The sequence below is a fragment of the Esox lucius genome, chromosome 6, assembly GCF_011004845.1.
Source record: "Esox lucius isolate fEsoLuc1 chromosome 6, fEsoLuc1.pri, whole genome shotgun sequence".
Classification (NCBI taxonomy): domain Eukaryota; kingdom Metazoa; phylum Chordata; class Actinopteri; order Esociformes; family Esocidae; genus Esox; species Esox lucius.
Window position 1 is genome coordinate 31,217,960 of NC_047574.1, and position 19,696 is coordinate 31,237,655.

Sequence of the window (19,696 nt, forward strand, 5' to 3'; positions counted from 1 at the left end):
ACAACCACCCGGGCTGCAGCCCGCTTGGCCTGTCGGTACCCGTCAGCTGCGTCAGGAGTCCCACAAGCCAACCAGGCCTGATAGGACTCCTTCTTCAGCTTGACGGCATCCCTTACTTCCGGTGTCCACCACCGGGTTCGGGGATTGCCGCCTCGACAGGCACCGGAGACCTTACGGCCACAGCTCCGAGCGGCCGCTTCGACAATGGCGGTGGAGAACATGGTCCACTCGGACTCAATATCTCCAACCTCCCTCGGGATCCAGTCGAAGCTCTGCCGGAGGTGGGAGTTAAAGATCTCTCTGACAGGAGACTCGGCCAGACGTTCCCAGCAGACCCTTACAGTACGCTTGGGCCTGCCGAGTCTGTCCAGCTTTCTCCCCCGCCATCGGATCCAACTCACCACCAGGTGGTGATCAGTTGACAGCTCCGCCCCTCTCTTCACCCGAGTGTCCAAGACATACGGCCGCAGGTCAGATGAGACGACAACAAAGTCGATCATCGACCTGCGGCCTAGGGTGTCCTGGTGCCACGTGCACTGATGGACACCCTTATGCTTGAACATGGTGTTCGTTATGGACAAACTGTGACTAGCACAGAAGTCCAATAACTGAACACCACTCGGGTTCAGATCAGGGGGGCCGTTCCTCCCAATCACGCCCCTCCAGGTGTCACTGTCGTTGCCCACGTGGGCGTTGAAGTCCCCCAGTAGAACAATAGAGTCCCCAGTCGGAGCACTTTCCAGCACCCCTCCCAGAGACTCCAAGAAGGTCGGGTACTCTGCACTGCCGTTCGGCCCGTAGGCACAAACAACAGTGAGAGACCTATCCCCGACCCGTAGGCGCAGGGAAACGACCCTCTCGTTCACCGGGGTAAACTCCAACACATGGCGGCAGAGCTGGGGAGCTATAAGCAAACCCACACCAGCCCGCCGCCTCTCACCATGGGCAACTCCAGAGTGGTGAAGAGTCCATCCTCTCTCAAGGAGTGTGGTTCCAGAGCCCAAGCCGTGCGTAGAGGTGATCCCGACTACCTCTAATCGGAACCTCTCAACCTCACGCACTAGCTCAGGCTCCTTCCCCGCCAGCGAGGTGACATTCCACGTCCCTAGAGCTAGTTTCCGTGTCCAGAGATCGGGTTGTCTAGGCCCCTGCCTTCGACTGCCGCCCGATCCTCTTCGCACCGGCCCCTTATGGTCCCTCCTGTGGGTGGTGAGCCCACGGGAGGGCGGCCCCACGTCGCCCGTTCGGGCTGAGCCCGGCCGGGCCCCATGGGGGAAGGCCCGGCCACCAGGCGCTCGCATACGAGCCCCAACCCCGGGCCTGGCTCCAGGGTGGGGCCCCGGCTGCGCCATACCGGGCGACGTCACGGTACTCAATATTTTTTTTCATCATTAAGGGGGGTTTGAACCGCTCTTAGTCTGACCCGTCGCCTAAGACCTGTTTGCCTTGGGAGACCCTACCAGGGGCATATAGCCCCAGACAACATAGCTCCTAGGGTCACTCGGGTACTCAAACCCCTCCACCACGTTAAGGTGGCAGTTCAAGGAGAGGACCCTTTAAATCCTTGAATCCAATTTTGAGAAGCTCCTTTCTGCAAAAGCTACTGTAAAAGGAGCAGTAGAGGGCATCCCAAAGGTTTGGGAAAATTTCCTTCAGTAACCTTATAATGAGTAACCTTATAATCTGCCGATACCAGTCAAAGATTCCCCCTAGACAAATACCAGATCCCCCCCCCTCTCCTACATTCCTAAGGAACAAAGGACAGATACTGTGATGGCAATTTCTAAAGTACAAAACAGTTCTATTAAAATGGTAGGTAAGACAGGAGAAATCAATTGCGCAATAAACGGTTTTAATATACTTGCAAGGAGAGAGTACGCAGGTTACAAGGTAACAGTGAATAGTCTCTAAAGCACATTCAATACATTCAATACTTATAGAGAAGTGGGTGGGGTTAGGAACCTACATGGTCGCACCATAAAACCACATATGTTCCTTATCCTTCCTACCCCCTGTTGTGCATCTTCCCCTATCCTGTCCTAAAACCCATTGATCTGCATCTACCCCCGTCCTGCTGGAGCTTTATGTTTACCTCAACACCTCATACTTCCTTTCCCACAGCACAATCAACATTCCTTTTCTCATCTAAACAGTTGCTCAGTCGTTTAATCAGTTAGAATACATTGTAAAATAAATTTCCCTGACAATCCGCCCTATATCATGAAATGTCATGTAGTGGTCACATGCAACTTTTAACCAATTTCATTCCTAAAACATGAAACATCAACTCAATAATCTTCAAACACAATCTTACACAACATGATTTTTTTATGATATCATCATCCAAGTAGTTTGGGAACGGAAACACTTCTGAAATGTCTGACTCCTCATTTACATGCTCCTGGACCATTACCTGTGTAGCAAATTTAGAAACACATAGTTTGATTAAACAAGACAAAAATATACAACAAACAGACAATAGGGCAATAGCGGCTAAGGCAGTGGTCAACAACTTGTATATTGTCATCCCCCAGGGACCAATCATAGAAGACAACCCTGAGAATGGGTCCCATCCATGAACTGTATGAAGTATTTCTACACCTTCCTTAGTTTCTTGTACCAAATCATTTACCTTCTGTGATGCGTCTGAAATGTATGTACAACACTCAGATCCCACCACCTTACAGACAAATCTAATGCAATCCTATTCTGTAAAGCAACTGAGCGGGTTTCACTTAGCTCCATACCTATTGCTGCAATGGTGTCACTTGTCAAATTCATGTGTTTCTCCAACACTTTGGACAGGGCCATTATCTCTTCCTGTGAAGTGTATGTGCCATATCCTGGGATAAGTACACTGAATATACGTTGAGTTCTAGTGTTCGCTTATGGCGAGATTGGGATTGATGTAAAGCTCCCATTTCCCCGTGGTCAGCCCGCCTAATCAAAGGGACCAAGTACGCCATGTAGCATACTCCACCTGTGTCTCTAGGGATGCAACTGTATGCATTCCCACCACAGACTATATAGACGTGCTACGGCAAAGCTCCTAGAGCCGTGAAGTTGGCTTGAGTCGTGGTGGGACAATCACTTTGTCCTAAACTCTGTGTGGCTCCTGGAGCATCTGTAATACAGAGCGAGACATTATGCAATTCATAAACAGGTATTGATGGCCAAGTCTGGGCACAATCACGAAAACTGAGCTTCTCAAGTATCAAGGGAGTAGAACAGTCATGCAAATTGATGGTCATTGAATATATGTTCACGTATGTTTCCCATGGGCTAGAGTTAACCACTGAATCAATACGAATAGAGAAACCTGAGGGTAAGGGAGTACAGGTCCTACCTGTACAGGTCTGATTCTATCCTCCTTAGTGCGACAGTCTGTCTGCACCAGGGTCATTTGTATCCTTACAATTAAGCCACCTTTTCCTATTCGCTCCGTGTAGGTTAAGTTAAATAATTTGGATATGTTTACCCCCATAGGACGACGGTAATTGTTAAATTCTGCTATCACCATATAGACCAAATCTAAGTTAGCCCCACCGGGCTGGTCAGGAATGGCTGACGGGGTATAACAGTCCTTATCTGGGGGTGTCATTTGTGCTGCCACATCCGTCCAACCATGTGCCTGCCAGTCTGCTACTGAAAATGGGATAGGGGTTAACATAGGAGAACGTGAAGATGTTGGTATGTGTTGGCAAATCCAACAATTAGTCATGTTCTTGTGTTTTGCATAGTCAACCATTATCCTAAGTGCTATGTTGTCTGGCTCTAACAGTGCTCTCTTTACCCTACCTGGTTCAGAACGACGTGGTGCAGGAGTAGGAACTACAGTAGTACGTGAAACTGTTAAGGGACATATCATAGCGGGTCTACCTTTAAGGAAGTCAGGTGATCTGCAAGGGGTGGTACCCTCATTGGTACTGAAACAGCAGTAATCCTGGATTACTCCTAGAGGTTTGGAAATGTTAACAGTACAATAAACATTATCATAACATCTCACCTATTCACATGGTTGGGAAAATGGTGTGAGGGAAACATAGTGTTCCCTTCTGTATTCAGAGTCCAATACCACTCATTATCCTTCAACACTGGGCTTTTCAGCACATAGCAATCCCCATCCGGGGGGCAGCTCATTATGTCACAAGAGATTAACAAAGTCTGTTCGAAATCAGACCCTGTCTGTATATGTGGTTCAGGCCTCTTCTCATGGTGTACAAATGTCTCTTTCCTTGCTTCATTAGGTGTCATATTTACAATCTGTCCATGATCATCACAGTGTGGTTTGGAAATCCACACTATAGGTATGACTATGATAATACTTAAAATCAGCAGGCACCCGATGGTGCACCTCATTCCTCCGGACCTCCTGAAGGGGTTCCATGGTCCTTGTCTCTCTGGCTCCATGATCGCAGGATGAGTTGGAGTTGTTAGTTACTAGCACCACAACCCACGCCGCCCTTAGGTAACTTCAGTTTACCTATTCTTTCGCCGTATCTTCTAATGCTGGAGCCTTCTTACAGTGCGTGGCATGGACCCAGGTACCTCGTTCAGCAACTTTGACCGCAGACTGAGTGACCAGTTGAACTTGGTATGGACCCAACCAGCGTGGCTTGCTCCAGTGCTTTCTCTTGCAGTCTTTGATGACTACCCAGTCTCCAGGCTTGATGTCGTGCAGCAGGCCTTCAATGGGAGTTGGTAGAGCAGCTTTCACACTCCTGTGGATGTTGTTCAGAACCTTTGACAGATTAGTGCAGTATGTTAACATTGTATCATTCACATGTTCTGAGGTGAGGTCTGTGTGAGTAGGGGCGCCTAGGCCTGTGTTCATTGGTCTTCCAGTGATGACCTCATGAGGGGAGAGGCCTGTCCTTCCCTGGTCTTCCAGTGATGACCTCATGAGTAGGAGAGGTAGTTAGGGCCTGTTTCAGAGAAGTAAAGGAAGCATCCCCCTCAGGAGTCCACACAACTCTATAATGTGAAGCAAGCTTCTGGCCATAGGCCATGTCCTGCAAGGGCTGTACCAAACGGGCATATTCAGGAACCCATTGCCTATAGAAACCTGTCATGCCCAGAAAGGACAGAAGTTGAGTTTTAGTAAGAGGCTTCGGGATGCCAACAATTGCTTCTATTCTGTCTGTACTGAGACATTTACCCTCTGGTGTTAGTTTATGGCCTGGGCTGCCGCGGAAAATTCCACTCCCACCATGTGACAAGGGACCCAGTCCACTACTGTATTGCACCCCTTCACCCAAGGACCCAGGCTAGCCCACGTGCCAAACACAGGTTTAGCAAGGGGGACATGGGGGTCTGAACCCTCCACATCAAAAAAGCGAGACACCTCTCTCACATTCCGCACAGACCAGGCACAAAAACCCTCCAAAGACCAGTATACATATTCACCCGCCAAAAAATCACTTTTACCATTATCAAACCACACCTTCTCAAAACCAACATCCTGACTTTCTGAAACCTTCGCCGGGCAACGCAAGTCGCTCATATCCATAAACAAAGCTGAACCAGTTTCTACTCTATTCATCGCCTTATTTACCAACTCATGTGAAACAGCTCTATGCCCTGTTCTTTCTAAATCCCATGAATAACAATAATCAACAGGTTGAACACCATTTTGAACTGCTTGCAAAACAGTACATTTAATTTGCATACCTTTGTCTGAACATTCTAGTGTGATCCCTAACTGTGTCATCAAATCCCTAGCTAACAAATTAACTGGACAACAATTGGAAAACAGAAATGAATGTTTTGGATAACGCTTGCCCTCGTCGTCTACAACCGACTAACCATCTAAATCGCTCAGTGGTCTGTCCCACACTAGCCCCTACTGTAATTATAGTTCTACCACTTAATTTTGGAAGCGGGTCCCATTCCTGGGCTCTAAGGACAGAATATCCCGCTCCGGAATCAACCAAAAATTCTATCTGTTTACCATTAATTGTAAGAAACATCGTGGGTTTAACTTGGTACTCTACATTCTCTCTAAAAGCTTGTACATTAAGTGTCTGCATAACACCAATATGTGCGGGGTCATGTAATGGATTGATCTCACCGGTAGATGTTCTCCGGACCGCCCCGTCCGACCGTCAATACCCCTCGCCCTGGTAATTTTCAGTCCTATGTGCTCTTAGGTTGTTTACTGTAAATCCACCGGAATTCAAATTGTCCCTATTCATTTGTCCATCTTCTCTTGTGTTTTTTTCAGGACAATCGCATACCCAATGGTCAGTCGAGCCACAACGATGGCAACCTTTGTCATAATTGTATCGGTTATCAGACCCTCGTCCTCTGCCTCTAGACCAGGGGTGGGCAATGAATTTTTACAAGGGGCCACATGAGAAACCTGAATTGTGTCAGAGGGCCACACCAATGATAACTTGAACTCAATTCTGCTCAACTTTCTTCCATTGTAAAATGCACTAAATTATATATTTTTAATAGCTGGTACTGATAATCGGAAGAATAAAACTATTCTGTAAATATTAATATTAGGCAATGTGAAATTGGGGTGTATAGGTCAAATAAGAAAACAAAAGCAATTATTGAATCAGTGCAAATTTTTTTTACTTGTCAATCTCCACAAACAATGAAAAACATAACACTTTTCAAAATAACATTTCCAAAGGCTGAAAACCAAAAACCGAAACACCGAAAGAAAAGATTGTGTCAATTATTCGGTGGCCGACTTTTCGGTGCATCCCTATAATTTGTGATTGACCTCACGCGGGCCGGACAGGGACGTACAACGGGCCGGATGTGGCCCGCGGGCCGGTGTTTGCCCAGGTCTGCTCTAGACTGTGTTCGTCCTCTCGCTCTACCTCGTCCTTGGCCCCTTTGGTCGTGGTCGCTGTAAAAACCTAGTTGGGCCATCTGTAGTTTAGCTTTGCGCTTCCCCTTTTTCGTCTTTTTTCCTATCTTCTTGGCCCTCACAGACTTTTTCGGCATGCTTGATATACGGCCAAACGATTTCCATGCGGCCCTCGTCCAAGGCCACGCAGTGCTCCTTTACATGTTTCTGCAAATCTGGGAGCAAACCAGCCACCAGTCTTGTCTTACACTGTTGTTCCCAGGGAGAATCATTAGCCCCTTCTGGTTTTCTGCCCATCCCGCTGTGAATTTCAAATTCTTTCTCTAGTCTATTACGAGTCTGTGACTCTTTCCCCCGGCTTCTGTTTGCTGTCAGAAATTTTCTCCCAGTTCTTCCGTCTCGAGGAAAAAGGCACCTATCCGTCCACACAGCGCCATGAAGGTTATCCTGTATTGAGAACCAGCACCCCAATTATACACGCCATTCTGCACGGGCCAGTCTCCTTTCACCCTTCCCCATCTGAGCTGTAGGGCTTTCATCATTACCATTTCAATTTCAACTATATTTGGTCTATATTGTTCAAGCATCTGAAGAAAAACACGATTGAATTCTTCTCCTCCTTCCATTTCTGGGTTCGGTAGTGAGGCGGCCATGTCTTTTAGGTCGGCAGGCGACCATGGCAGGTAGACGAAAATAATTGGGGGCGCATGTTCTTCACCTCCCGCGGATGGATTGGCAACTTCTACCATCGGGAAATGCCCTTCAGGCATCCCAGACGACGTGACGCTCCTGGTCCTCCAAGCAATTGGGGATGTCACACCAACGTCGGCCGCGAGTGAAGGATAAATCTTCCGGACAGGAGTAGGACCATCTCGCGACATCTTCGGCGACTTTTCTGCTTGTGGTTCAGGATCTGCTGCGGACCTCCGTGGTGAGGCAGCAGCATATGACGGGGGTCGGCCAGACAGAGGGCAATCCAGATCAACATCCACCCTAGTAAGAGGAGCCAGAACACAATGATCAGTAGTCTCTACACTACTCTGCCTAAATCTTTTATCAGTCGCTTCTTTCCACATACCATAAGCTTTCCAATCTACTTTCCGTCTCCCCTTCTGTATTTTCTTAATTTTCCCCTGCTCGTATTCCTCCAACTTCTCTCTCAACCCATGCAACTGTCTTTGGCTAAAGCTGCCATTCTTCGGAAAACCCAAAAACTCCCAGAGATGCAATTGTTCACATGTCCAAACACCATACTTATCTTTCATTACCTCTGCTGGCCCAACGTAACTACGAGGGACGTTCAATGGTTTACTGCCGCACTTACCCATGTTCAGAAAACCTGGCAAAAGAACCCAACGTGTGCACTAACACACATACTTGCGCCCTAACGCAAAAAGGAGCCCTAACCCCTAGTATACTCGCGCCCTAACGCAAAAAGGAGCCCTAACCCCTAGTATACTCGCGCCCTAACGCAAAAAGGAGCCCTAACCCCTAGTATACTTGCGCCCTAATGCAAAAAGGGGCCCTAACCCCTAGTATACTCGCGCCCTAACGCAAAAAGGAGCCCTAACCCCTAGTATACTTGCGCCCTAACGCAAAAAGGAGCCCTAACCCCTAGTATACTCGCACCCTAACGCAAAAAGGAGCCCTAACCCCTAGTATACTCGCGCCCAAATGCAAAAATGGTAGGTAAGACAGGAGAAATCAATTGTGCAATAAACGGTTTTAATATACTTGCAAGGAGAGAGTACGCATGTTACAAGGAAACAGTGAATAGTCTCTAAAGTACATTCAATACATTCAATACTTATAGAGAAATGGGTGGGGTTAGGAACCCACATGGTCGCACCATAAAACCACATATTTTCCTTATCCTTCCTACCCCCTGTTGTGTATCTTCCCCTATCCTGCCCTAAAACCCATTGATCTGCATCTACCCCCGTCCTGCTGGAGCTTTATGTTTACCTCAACACCTCATACTTCCTTTCCCACAGCACAATCAACATTCCTTTTCTCATCTAAACAGTTGCTCAGTCGTTTAATCAGTTAGAATACATTATAAAATAAATTTCCCTGACAATACCCTTATTGGTCAAGGCAGAGGAACAGATTGCCAGAGTACCTAGTGATGCTCTTATATTTATACAGACATGTGTCACAACCAAAGATCAGAGTTACATACCAGGTAATAGAAAGACAGACATTTCTCAAATGTACCTTAGTTAAAGATTTCCAGAACAATCCATCCTCTTGATACCAAATGAACCCTTGGTATCAATCCTTAAACAGTTTACTCCTTAGGATGTAGACTGCAACAAAACAGTACTCTGTAACAACATGACCCTGTCATTATAATTACCCTGATGATTAGAGTACGGAACAAATCTGAAATGTCTGGATCCTCATTTACATGCTTCTAGAACATTACCTGCGTATTAACTCCAGGACCACACATTTTCATTACACAGAACTATGACATAGTACAGCAAAATCTTTCATGTTAAAATCACTGGTCAAAGGAAGTAATTTCAAATGACACATATACTGACAGTATGGGGCAAGTTGCATCGACATGTGGGTGTGTAAACGCCAATCACTGAAAACATCCTTCAAAATGTTACTGTTACAAAGTCCTCTTATGCCAATTGCTTGATTCACTGAAAAGTTCTCTAGTGGTTCCAATAAGATGTACTTCCAAAGTCATCGCAAATTTTCTTGGCAGACCAGTGTAACAGAACGTGAAAGTCAGATGTGTATTCCAAGGTGTGGTCCTTGAATAGTGCAAATGCAGATTACAATGACGCAGCTCTAGTTGTCTCCATTCTAGCTGCTTTTATCGGCCAGGTCAGGAGAATCTGTGTTCTCCTTTGTGAATGCCAAAATGACATGTGGTTATCTAAGAACTCTATAGCTGCAGGCAGGGTCGGACGTGATGGTTACTGGTACCAAAAACTCACTTTTCCCTCAGTGACTTCAATTCACTGTGCCTAATCATTAAACACCAAAGCCCTCCTGTAGCGTGTGTCATCAACCCCAGGCTCCTCTCTCAGCTACCTGGACAGCAGATGAGATGTACCTGGTATGGACCCAATCAGCGTGGAATGATGTTGTGCAGTTGGTCTTCCATGCCCCAGTAAACGTTGTCCAGAACCGGAGCTTATCTGAGCCTCCTTCCATTGGTTGGAGGCTGCCTTCTTCATCTTCTTCATTTTATGGCAGAATCATCAGGACTAGAATCAGTCCAGCTGTCAGGAACCAGGCATTAATGTAGACTCCCTACATCCTGGGGAGTATAATCTGCTTTGCAGCTGTGTGACAGTCTGTGTGTGTGTGAGATCCATCTTATTTCAGCCCACCTCACAATTGTCCTTTAAGCCAAACTCAGTCTCTCTGGGCTGTCCTCCAACCAGTCCTCTAACGCTGAATCACTTTCAAGTGCCCTGTATCTGTCAGTGAATTCTCCTTGAGAAGATTAGTTGCAACTGCACAGTACACAATCAGAAATATGTCCATTACATGTTGCATCTTGCTAATGCATTAGAACACAGTCCTACCAAACACTTAAACGTGTATACCTGTACATCCAATATCTTATTGCTTTCTTTGTCTAAATAGATTAGAACAGTTGTAAACAGTAACAGTATAGTGGAAACACAACATTTCTGGTGCTTCTGTTCAACTAGTGTATAAATTCCACTCTTTTCTATAGTTGTTTTAACAACCAACAAATAACAAAACCACAAAAAGAAGAGGAAAAAAACACAAAAAGAAGAAAAAAAACAGAAGAATAATTTCCAATTACTGTTCCAATTACTCATCATCAGTTAACATAGTTTGCTTACGTTGAAGTATCACTCACAAAGAGTATTTCATAAACAATTCTCAGTTCATCATCTGACCAGATCTCAGTTGATATATAATTACATCTGATGGTGTTGTCTCGGATCAACAATCAAATTCACCTTTGTTTCACATACATGATCAAATACCTTATTGCCAATCAAAACATTTCATACCATCTTGAAGCTCAAATAACATAACTGTTATTTAGCCTTTAATTTCTCCACCAAATGTTGCATGTTTCTTCTAAGCACTGACACATCAAAGACACATCCTGTCATAGAACATGAACCCCCCCACCCCCTTTATGCCTTATCTCCCCAGAGCTCACCCTGGAGTAGGGGGGATGGTTTACTGACCTAAGGATTACAAACCCTAGTCTTGAAGAATAGATCCATTGTCAATTAGAGACACATTCCAATGATTGCCTACTGGGACAGAAAGTACATAGGTATAAATGTCTATATAAAAAAGTGAAGAGTCATTGAATATGTAAATAAATATGGAATTGACATTTCCTGTCCTTCAAGTCAAAACCAGAATAATAAACTAAGTATTCTGTGTAGCTGAATTAGAATACCCAATTTTGATAATGTCACCAGTAAGTATGTTTCTTTTCTAAAGAGTTTAAATGAGTCTAAATTTACACAACCCCCCCCCCCCAACGGTGTTTGTGTGAGTGAGTTGAGCACCTCTCTTTATAACCTCTGTTTATAAAACTTCTAAACTTGGTTTTCTAGAATAGAACTTGATGCAGAATTGCTTTCTCAATTTCAATTAAAACATAACATCCATCCATCCATCTTCTTCCGCTTATCCGGGGCCGGGTCGCGGGGGCAGCAGTCTAAGCAGGGATGCCCAGACTTCCCTCTCCCCAGACACTTCCTATAGCTCTTCCGGGGGGACACCGAGGCGTTCCCAGGCCAGCCGGGAGACATAGTCCCTCCAGCGTGTCCTAGGTCTTCCCCGGGGTCTCCTCCCGGTGGGACGGGACCGGAACACCTTCCCAGGAAGGCGTTCCGGAGGCATCCGAAAAAGATGCCCAAGCCACCTCAGCTGACCCCTCTCGATGTGGAGGAGCAGCGGCTCTACTCTGAGCTCCTCCCGGGTGACCGAGCTTCTCACCCTATCTCTAAGGGATCGCCCAGCCACCCTGCGGAGAAAGCTCATTTCGGCCGCCTGTATCCGGGATCTTGTCCTTTCGGTCATGACCCAAAGCTCATGACCATAGGTGAGAGTAGGAACGTAGATTGACTGGTAAATCGAGAGCTTCGCCTTGCGGCTCAGCTCTTTCTTCACCACGACAGACCGATAAAACATAACAATACTTAGTAAACCTGTAAGGAATAACAAAATGTGCTCCCTGAACCTTTTTATCCACTTATTTCATAATGCATGAGATTAATATGATTATTTCTAATCAAATATCAAACAAACAAACTGAACAGTCACATTCTCATAGTCACTATTCATCCCAACAAATGTGTTCTTTCTTAGCTTTCATGACAGAGCCAACGGAAAATTACTCCATACGTGAAAGCAGAACCATTACAGGACGGACATGAAAAAAAGAAAATCGATAGTTGGGATGAATCTAACATTCATTCAGTAAGGAGTTGCAAACTGAATATCCATCAAAAATAAATTTGAAAATGATAAAAACCCAACATCCACAAACAAAACCAAAAACAACAAATGTGCCACACGATCGCTTGTGCGAGGGAAGCATATAACAACAACAAACAACCCTCAAATTTGCATAAGAACTGTAACCAAAATTTGCATTGTCACAGGCAATGGCCATACTACACTGTGACAACACAAACATCATGACTCAATTAACCTCCTAAAATTTAAGGAAATGTGATGCATGTCTATGTTATTCCAAATAGTGGCAGTCAGCCAAAATTGCAACATTCATGCAAATTTCATGCATCGACAGCTAGATCTTTCTAGTTATTAACAATGTGGGATGACTTCGGGTCTCTACCCTCACTACAAATTGGGTTCAAAACCAGAAATTTCAACATAAACGCTATTGAGAGGAAAATGTTTCCACCCAAAAATTTTACATGTGCTTCAGACTGTCTATAGTAAGAGACGTCATGTTTTCAATTTAGCCGATGTCCTACGTTAACTGAAGGTTCCGATGTATTACCCTACTCAGCTTATATCATTGCTTTTGGCAAAAAAAAAACACAGTTACAGCAGGGTGAGAAAACTCTCAAGAAAAGCGATGTTATAACAGAAAACAGATGCATGATGTCACTAAAATCAAGGTACAGTGAGGGATCCCAAGGACACTCAATCTAGAGCTCTATACACTGTCACATCAATCTACCCCATTTGTCCATTTGTCAGTTTACCAGGTTTGAATTTAAACGCCAGTTACGAGTATCAGGCTTTGGTCTTAAAACACAAGTATTATCCCAGTTGTCATTGTAATTGCAAACAAAGTGAAACTTACATATTTAACCAAACCCAATTAAACATTTAAAATAGCAGGTCAAATTTTACGGGCTTTGGCTATTTGGGGAATAAACAGGCCCTGGCAATTTACCCACTGTTGCAGCCCATGACTATTTTTTTATTTAACCTGTCCTAATGAAACCATATTTTACCAAATTAGGATCATTGTACCAATTTCCAATCTATCCCTCTGATTAAAGTTATCAGGCGAATACCTCCACGTGTGCCAGCTACCAGCACAACACTGGAAGGCAAGTTTCTATTTCGCGGACACGGTGCTTAGGCAAAGGCTGAAAAAGTGGGCCAAACAACCACATTTAACGATGCAATGAATGCGTTCACCCAACTGTAAACCAAACAAAGCAAACCTTGCGAATAAAAAAAAAAAATCCAGGTTAACAACAATCTCAATGAACGAGATCAAATATTCCACCAAGGAATACAAAATGCAGCCAATTGGAACCCTCGTGCACAGGGAATACCAAAAGGGATTTACTAGGTCGACCATAACCAGATATTCACAAACAAGGCACTTTTCTCGCATTTCGCACAGACATTAACACAGAAACCAATTCCACCAATAGAGAGCTGTTGAAAATCCTGCACGAATCGCCCCAAAACAGGTTTGACTGCACGGGAGTGTTACTAGTGCTACCAGGACACGGATCATTGGCAGTTTCTGAACTACAGCAGCTACAACTGAAACACCCTAAAAATTATTTATTTACCATACTTAAATCCATCAATCCTGACATACCGAAATTAACCACCTAGTTTACTAAATCCTAAGAAAAGGTATAAATCATGTATTCTCTAAATATGTCAGAGAAAAACTAGGGTTGTGTGAAGGAAAGATCACAGGTTGATGCTCTCTGGTCCGCCGCCTCTGGCCGTTAGCACCCCTCCCTCTGGCGGTTTAGCGTTCCTGTGTGTTCCGGGTATGTCGCCCGGCTGGGCCAACAGAGGTTACATATCTGGTGTGTTCTTCTCCCCCCTTTTGAATCTTGTCTTGACCCGCATAGACTCTCTTAACACGGCCTCCAGCAAAAAGGCCTCCAGACGGCCTACTGCATCACCACGTTCACAACAAAAAGGTCCATAGAGCGAAACAAGTCTCGGTCACCAGCGGGGTTGGCTATGTCGAATGTAGGGAAATGTCCCAGCGATCAGCCTGTCGGAATACCCTGGGAGGGTGGGGGCAGTCAGAGGGACGACCCATCCAACCTGAGCGAAAGGAACTACAACCCAGAGATCAATATACCCCACACAAACCACCCTAAAGCTTCCAGACTTTCCACATACCGTAGCCTACGCCTTCCAAACAACTTTATATTATACCTTCAGCAACTTCCATAAGTTACCTCATCCGTATTCCTCCAATCTGCCCAGTTGGCCATGCATCCACAACCGAATGAAAAAGCCATTAACCGCAAAAACTCCCAAAGATACATTTGTTCACATGCCCAGGCAACAGAAACATTAACATCGGCGCCAAATATTTACCACAACGCTTACCCATTAATTTTTCTCAATTCATGTGAGCGTGCCTCACATGTCAGAACCACTAACTTAATGTGCCCTAACACATATATCCATGCCCTAACGCATAGAATTGCCCTAACACATCTCAATTAACCCTAACATTGAACAAAGAGTGAAGAGTTTCTGGAGATATCCAAAATAGCAACCTGTTTCAGGGGAGCTTTTTCCTGAATCAGCGACCTACAGATTAAGTGTGTAATGCAGAGCATGGCACAAAAAAGGCCCTTGGATTAACATTTTACAGCCTGACTTGCAAACCTTTATGTTTCTCATATTGGCCCCATTGTCGTAAGACTGTCCTCAAGTATCTTCAACAGGGATCTTGAGATCACCTAGTCTCTTGAGGATGAGGAATGACAGGCCTTCTCTGGTTGATTCTTCAGCTTTAAGGAACCCCATGAAATATTCTTGGATCTCAGCACCATATACTGCTACTATTCGAATGACAACAGAGAGCTGCTCTCTATGGCTGACATCAGGGGTGCAGTCCAAAATCAGTGAATAATATTTTGAGGATTTTATATCACTCACAATTGTCTTTGTGATGCTGTCACCGATGCAGTCAGTCAGTTTGTTTTGAATGCTCCACTTTGCACCATATCTAAGTGCTGTTTGAGGATAGCTTCGAATTTGGCCACAAGCTCTACTTCTTGGAGGAATTTTCTGTTATGTGGCTGGTAAAGTGCATCTGTTTTTCCTCTCTGAGAAAGGTTTCTCTCTGTGTGGGACTGAATAATGGCTACCAACCATTTCAGGACCTCACCACAATGTCTTATTTTGGTCTCTGTTTGCATAATTTTGACCTGATCTATTGTTTGCCCCCTTTGGAGATGACTCAAGTTCCATGAGGTCATCTGTCTTTTATGTTCTAGACTATGTTCTAGACTGCACTGAGATTTTAGTATAGTGACACAATTCTTCCAATAATTTACACCCTTAGTAACAAGATTATGATCTTTGTTTGAGAACTGTTTACAGCAACAACAGTACTGATTATCATTTTGAATTGAATAAACTAACCCGCGTCTCTCTCAATTTCTCTGCAAGCTCTCCCATCCTCCCTTCTGGGAAATGCAAAGTCTGGGGGAATCTGAAATGTCCTTCTACTAACCAACTCTGTCCTTGCTTTCTCTGAAATTACTGGCCAATATTTAGGATCTACAGGAGGCGCCTGTAAAGAATGCGTTGTGGGATCTTGACCAGCCGGCTGACCGGAAGCAGTAGCAGAATGTGATGCACTTAATTGTGATGCACTTGATACTTGGCCTGGAGAAATTCCAAGAATAAGTAATTCATTAACTGAAAAAATATTTTAGCCCTTTATGCTTTCTGAAAACTGATTTAACAAAATTAATACTAATAATATCTTACTATACAGTTCAGAATAATTCAGGTTCTAAAGTTAAGTACACCAGCACAAAAATATATTTGTAGGTTGTAACACTAAAAATTATTATATATGCTGTATTATGTCCTATAATAAAGATGGTGCAATTTAAACTTGCCTGGATCAGGTACAGGTTCACCTACATCTGGCTGACAAGTATGCAAAACGGTTGAGTTGGTTGTAGATGTGTCTTGACCTGTAAATTTGATCATAATTTGATCACATAAAATGTGTATTAAACCAAATCGCCAAAACAGGTGACAGACACAATTATAAGAAAAAAACATCAACACAATCTTAATCTATTAGTAAATAGGCTACTCCAGTGATTCCTCTGAAGGAATGTATTGCTGTTGGGGGAATGTTGTTGAACAGGGGGACACTTAATTCTTCTAGGCTTTTGGGGGGAAAAAATCCTATAATTCAGCTTATTGATGGTGGGCAGTTGAGGGAGAGGCACATTCAGATAGCTACATGCCCTCCTTCTTTCTCTCCATCTCTTCTTTCCTTTCTTCCAATTCCCTCCTGCCTATCTAAGTAATACATACACGTATATAAAACACAGAGTATAATCTTGTAAAGATTATAATAATTTTCTCCTAATTAATATGGTTATTTAGGTTCAAGTAAATACATCAGTTAATTCAGACTTTCTTCAGACTAGCTAACACCTGACACTATTGTCCCTGCTCCCTTTCTCTTGTGCTGCAACAGATTAAAATATTTAAACAAACACAACTTAAGAAAAATATCATCGAAAAAGGATCCATTTACGTTGCTCTTATCGTTGGATGAACAAATAGAGTTCCTTGCAAAAAAGTACTGTTAGCTACCAAAACTTTGTTCTTTGTTCAATTTAACTGGTGATACAATTGTGGCAGCAATGCTGATAGATACACATCTAGATGAGGGGTGAATAATTTGTGTTTTAAATGAGTAGTTAGGTAATTAACGTAGTCAAGCAAACAAACGACTGGTACCTTCAACGTGCGTTCCCCTGTGACTGGCTTGATCTGTCTCCTTCCTGCTGAAATAATAATTTGGGAGAGCGACTGTTGTTTCCACAGATGTAATGACATCTGTGCTTCTCATACAACTTGTCTACACAGAGCGTATTGGTGGCTCTGATTATGACAGTGCAACATGTGTTTCTCAAATCGCATGCAGAAAATAGCACATCAAGCTAAATATCCTTTAGAAAGATGGCTACCCTGACAAATGATTCGTCATTTCTCAAACAAAATGCTTTTATTATAGATTTTTTTTTTACCATCATAGGACGCCATGGTAAAATGAAAGTAATGGAATCACAGGGCTACTCACTCTCAGAGGGGATTGATTGCGTTCGTGATTGTTCCCCTTCAGTGGCAGCAGCATCTTCTTTGCCTCTCCCCAAAAACTTCTTGAGAGCATCTGTCATATTGGATTGCAAAATAATAAATTCTAAATTGCAAATGTTCAGAACAACAAAGATACATTTAACGGCCAGTTCAGATCAATGATTTGCAACGAGACTGGATGCAACTTGCAAAAGAATCCCTGATGATCCAAAACCACTAGTGCACATGGCATTTGGGTAAGGTCATTTTTCAAGATAAAAAGGTAATTTTTCAAGATAAAAAGGTAATATTTCAAGATAAAAAGAAAAACACACAGGTAAAATACAGGCTGCTCTGGAAAAAGATGGTGTGGTTGTTTTCAAGGAGCACAATACGATGATACTTGAACCAAAATGAGCTGCGTGGTCGAGTTGCCAGAAAGAAGCTTTTACTGCACCAATGTCACAAAAAAGCCTGGTTACAATACAGCTCTGGAAAAAATTAAGAGACCACTGCACCTTTTTCTTTCCTTTCCAAAAAAGTTGTAAAGGAAGGCTTGAGTGAGGAACATGTGTTTAAATTTGCATTGGTCTCTTAATTTCTTCCAGATGTATGCAAACTTTTGAGCACAACTGTATGTGTGTATTTGTGAATAAAAAATTTAAACTTAAATTCCGCTGGTAATCTCGGGAAGATAAATCTTTTCATCATACATGTGTGTCTGAACAGGCAACATGGTTTTTGTTGCACTCTAAAAAAAAAAATGTAGGCCGGTGGCAGTTTTGGTTCCTTCTCTGGGGGATGCTGTGGCATATGGGTGGTGCACCCTTTTTACTGTAACACATGATAAAACTGCTGTGTGCTACAGGCTGCTTTGTGAAGAACTCTTGCAATATATATTATATCCTCCCCGATATGTGACCTGAAGGGTGGCCAGTGAAGAGCGCTGATTAGTCAATGACGGGTAAGATCCTACCTGTGATATCAGGACAACATAAGACAGGCACAGTCGTGCATCTTGTCACAATCCACAATATACATACCCAAGGTACATGTTGTACATATGCCAGAAACAGGGTCTGGTGCTGAACAAATAGCACAATGACTAGACAGGAGGTTGTCAAGTGTCAGTCAGACAAATGCACTTGATCCCCAACTGCACACATTGTTACAGTCCATTCGATAGTTTTGCATTGATTAAGAGGGACAATTCCTGTCTATTGTGTTCATGGTGTTTGCCAAGGTAAAGTAATGCTAATGGCTATTTGGGGGAGTGTTTTAGGTATGGCTATTTATCCTAAAATTAGACATGTATCCAAAAAGTTATTTGAGTTTGTCATTGTTAAAGTGAACACGTTGTATTGTAGTCATATTTAGGAGCGTGTCGTCGTTAAAGAGACCTCCCAACACGTTGTCTTGTAGTCATATTTGTCTTGTAGTCGTTAACAGAAGCTCCTAGCACACCTTCATGCTATAGTGTGTTATGGTATACTTTTAGACTAGTTGGGAGGACGTTGAATCGGGATATAGATTACTACGGCACTCCTCATTTCTGTTACACTCGAGCTCATAAGCCTACTGATCACACACATACGTAAGTCAAAGTGACCAAACTTGACATCCCTGTGTTCTGGGCCTCTGAACAGTCTGGGTGGACTCAGGGACACATGCAATTGTAGGTATCCCTGAATTCTGAGTCTAGGTTGGTCCCAGGGACATCATACATCTATATCTTGAATAAAGCTGTTGTACAGTACATTGACTGTAATGTACCACCTTTTTGAACTTGCAAGTACTCAGACATTAACATCGTTCTGTTTGGCTCTGTTTGCAGCTGGCTCCAATTCTGGCAAAGACCTCTCCCACCTTCAACGTTTTCCTGTACGCCCTCGGCAATGAGAATTATAGAGGGGGCATATGGCAGTTCCTCACAGGTGAAAAGATTGAAGTGCCTCATATTGAGAACAAATCCAAATAAAACAAGCAAGAAATAAGGACAGATTGTGTGTTTGTGATTTTTTCACAGGTGTGAATGTTGTGGACTCATTCATATCAATGCACTTCACATGAGTGTGTGTGTGAGCGAGTGCATTGATGTTTTGTGTACTTACATTGTAACTTACATTGTACTTGGAGGTTTACATGGATTTGTGTTTGTGTTGTAACGTTGGAGATGTATGACATTTCAGAACAAGTTGCTTAGAGTAGACACAAATTCTTGGTTGTCCAGTTTTTATTTTTATTTGAGTTCTAATGATAAGCTTCTACAGTTGTTTAATTTCAAGCCTATTCTGACTGTATCAAAAATATATT

General features: G+C 43.6%; 1 protein-coding gene across 1 annotated transcript in view; it reads left to right on the top strand.

The window, feature by feature from the left end:
- Positions 1-19,382, top strand: part of rgra (retinal G protein coupled receptor a) — a 49,944-nt gene extending 30,562 nt beyond the window's left edge. The window contains exon 7 of the mRNA XM_010903949.5: positions 19,218-19,382. Coding sequence (XP_010902251.1) covers positions 19,218-19,361 — 144 coding nt within the window. The 3' untranslated portion in view covers positions 19,362-19,382. The remainder of the gene's footprint in view (positions 1-19,217) is intronic.
- The last annotated feature ends 314 nt before the right edge of the window (positions 19,383-19,696 follow it).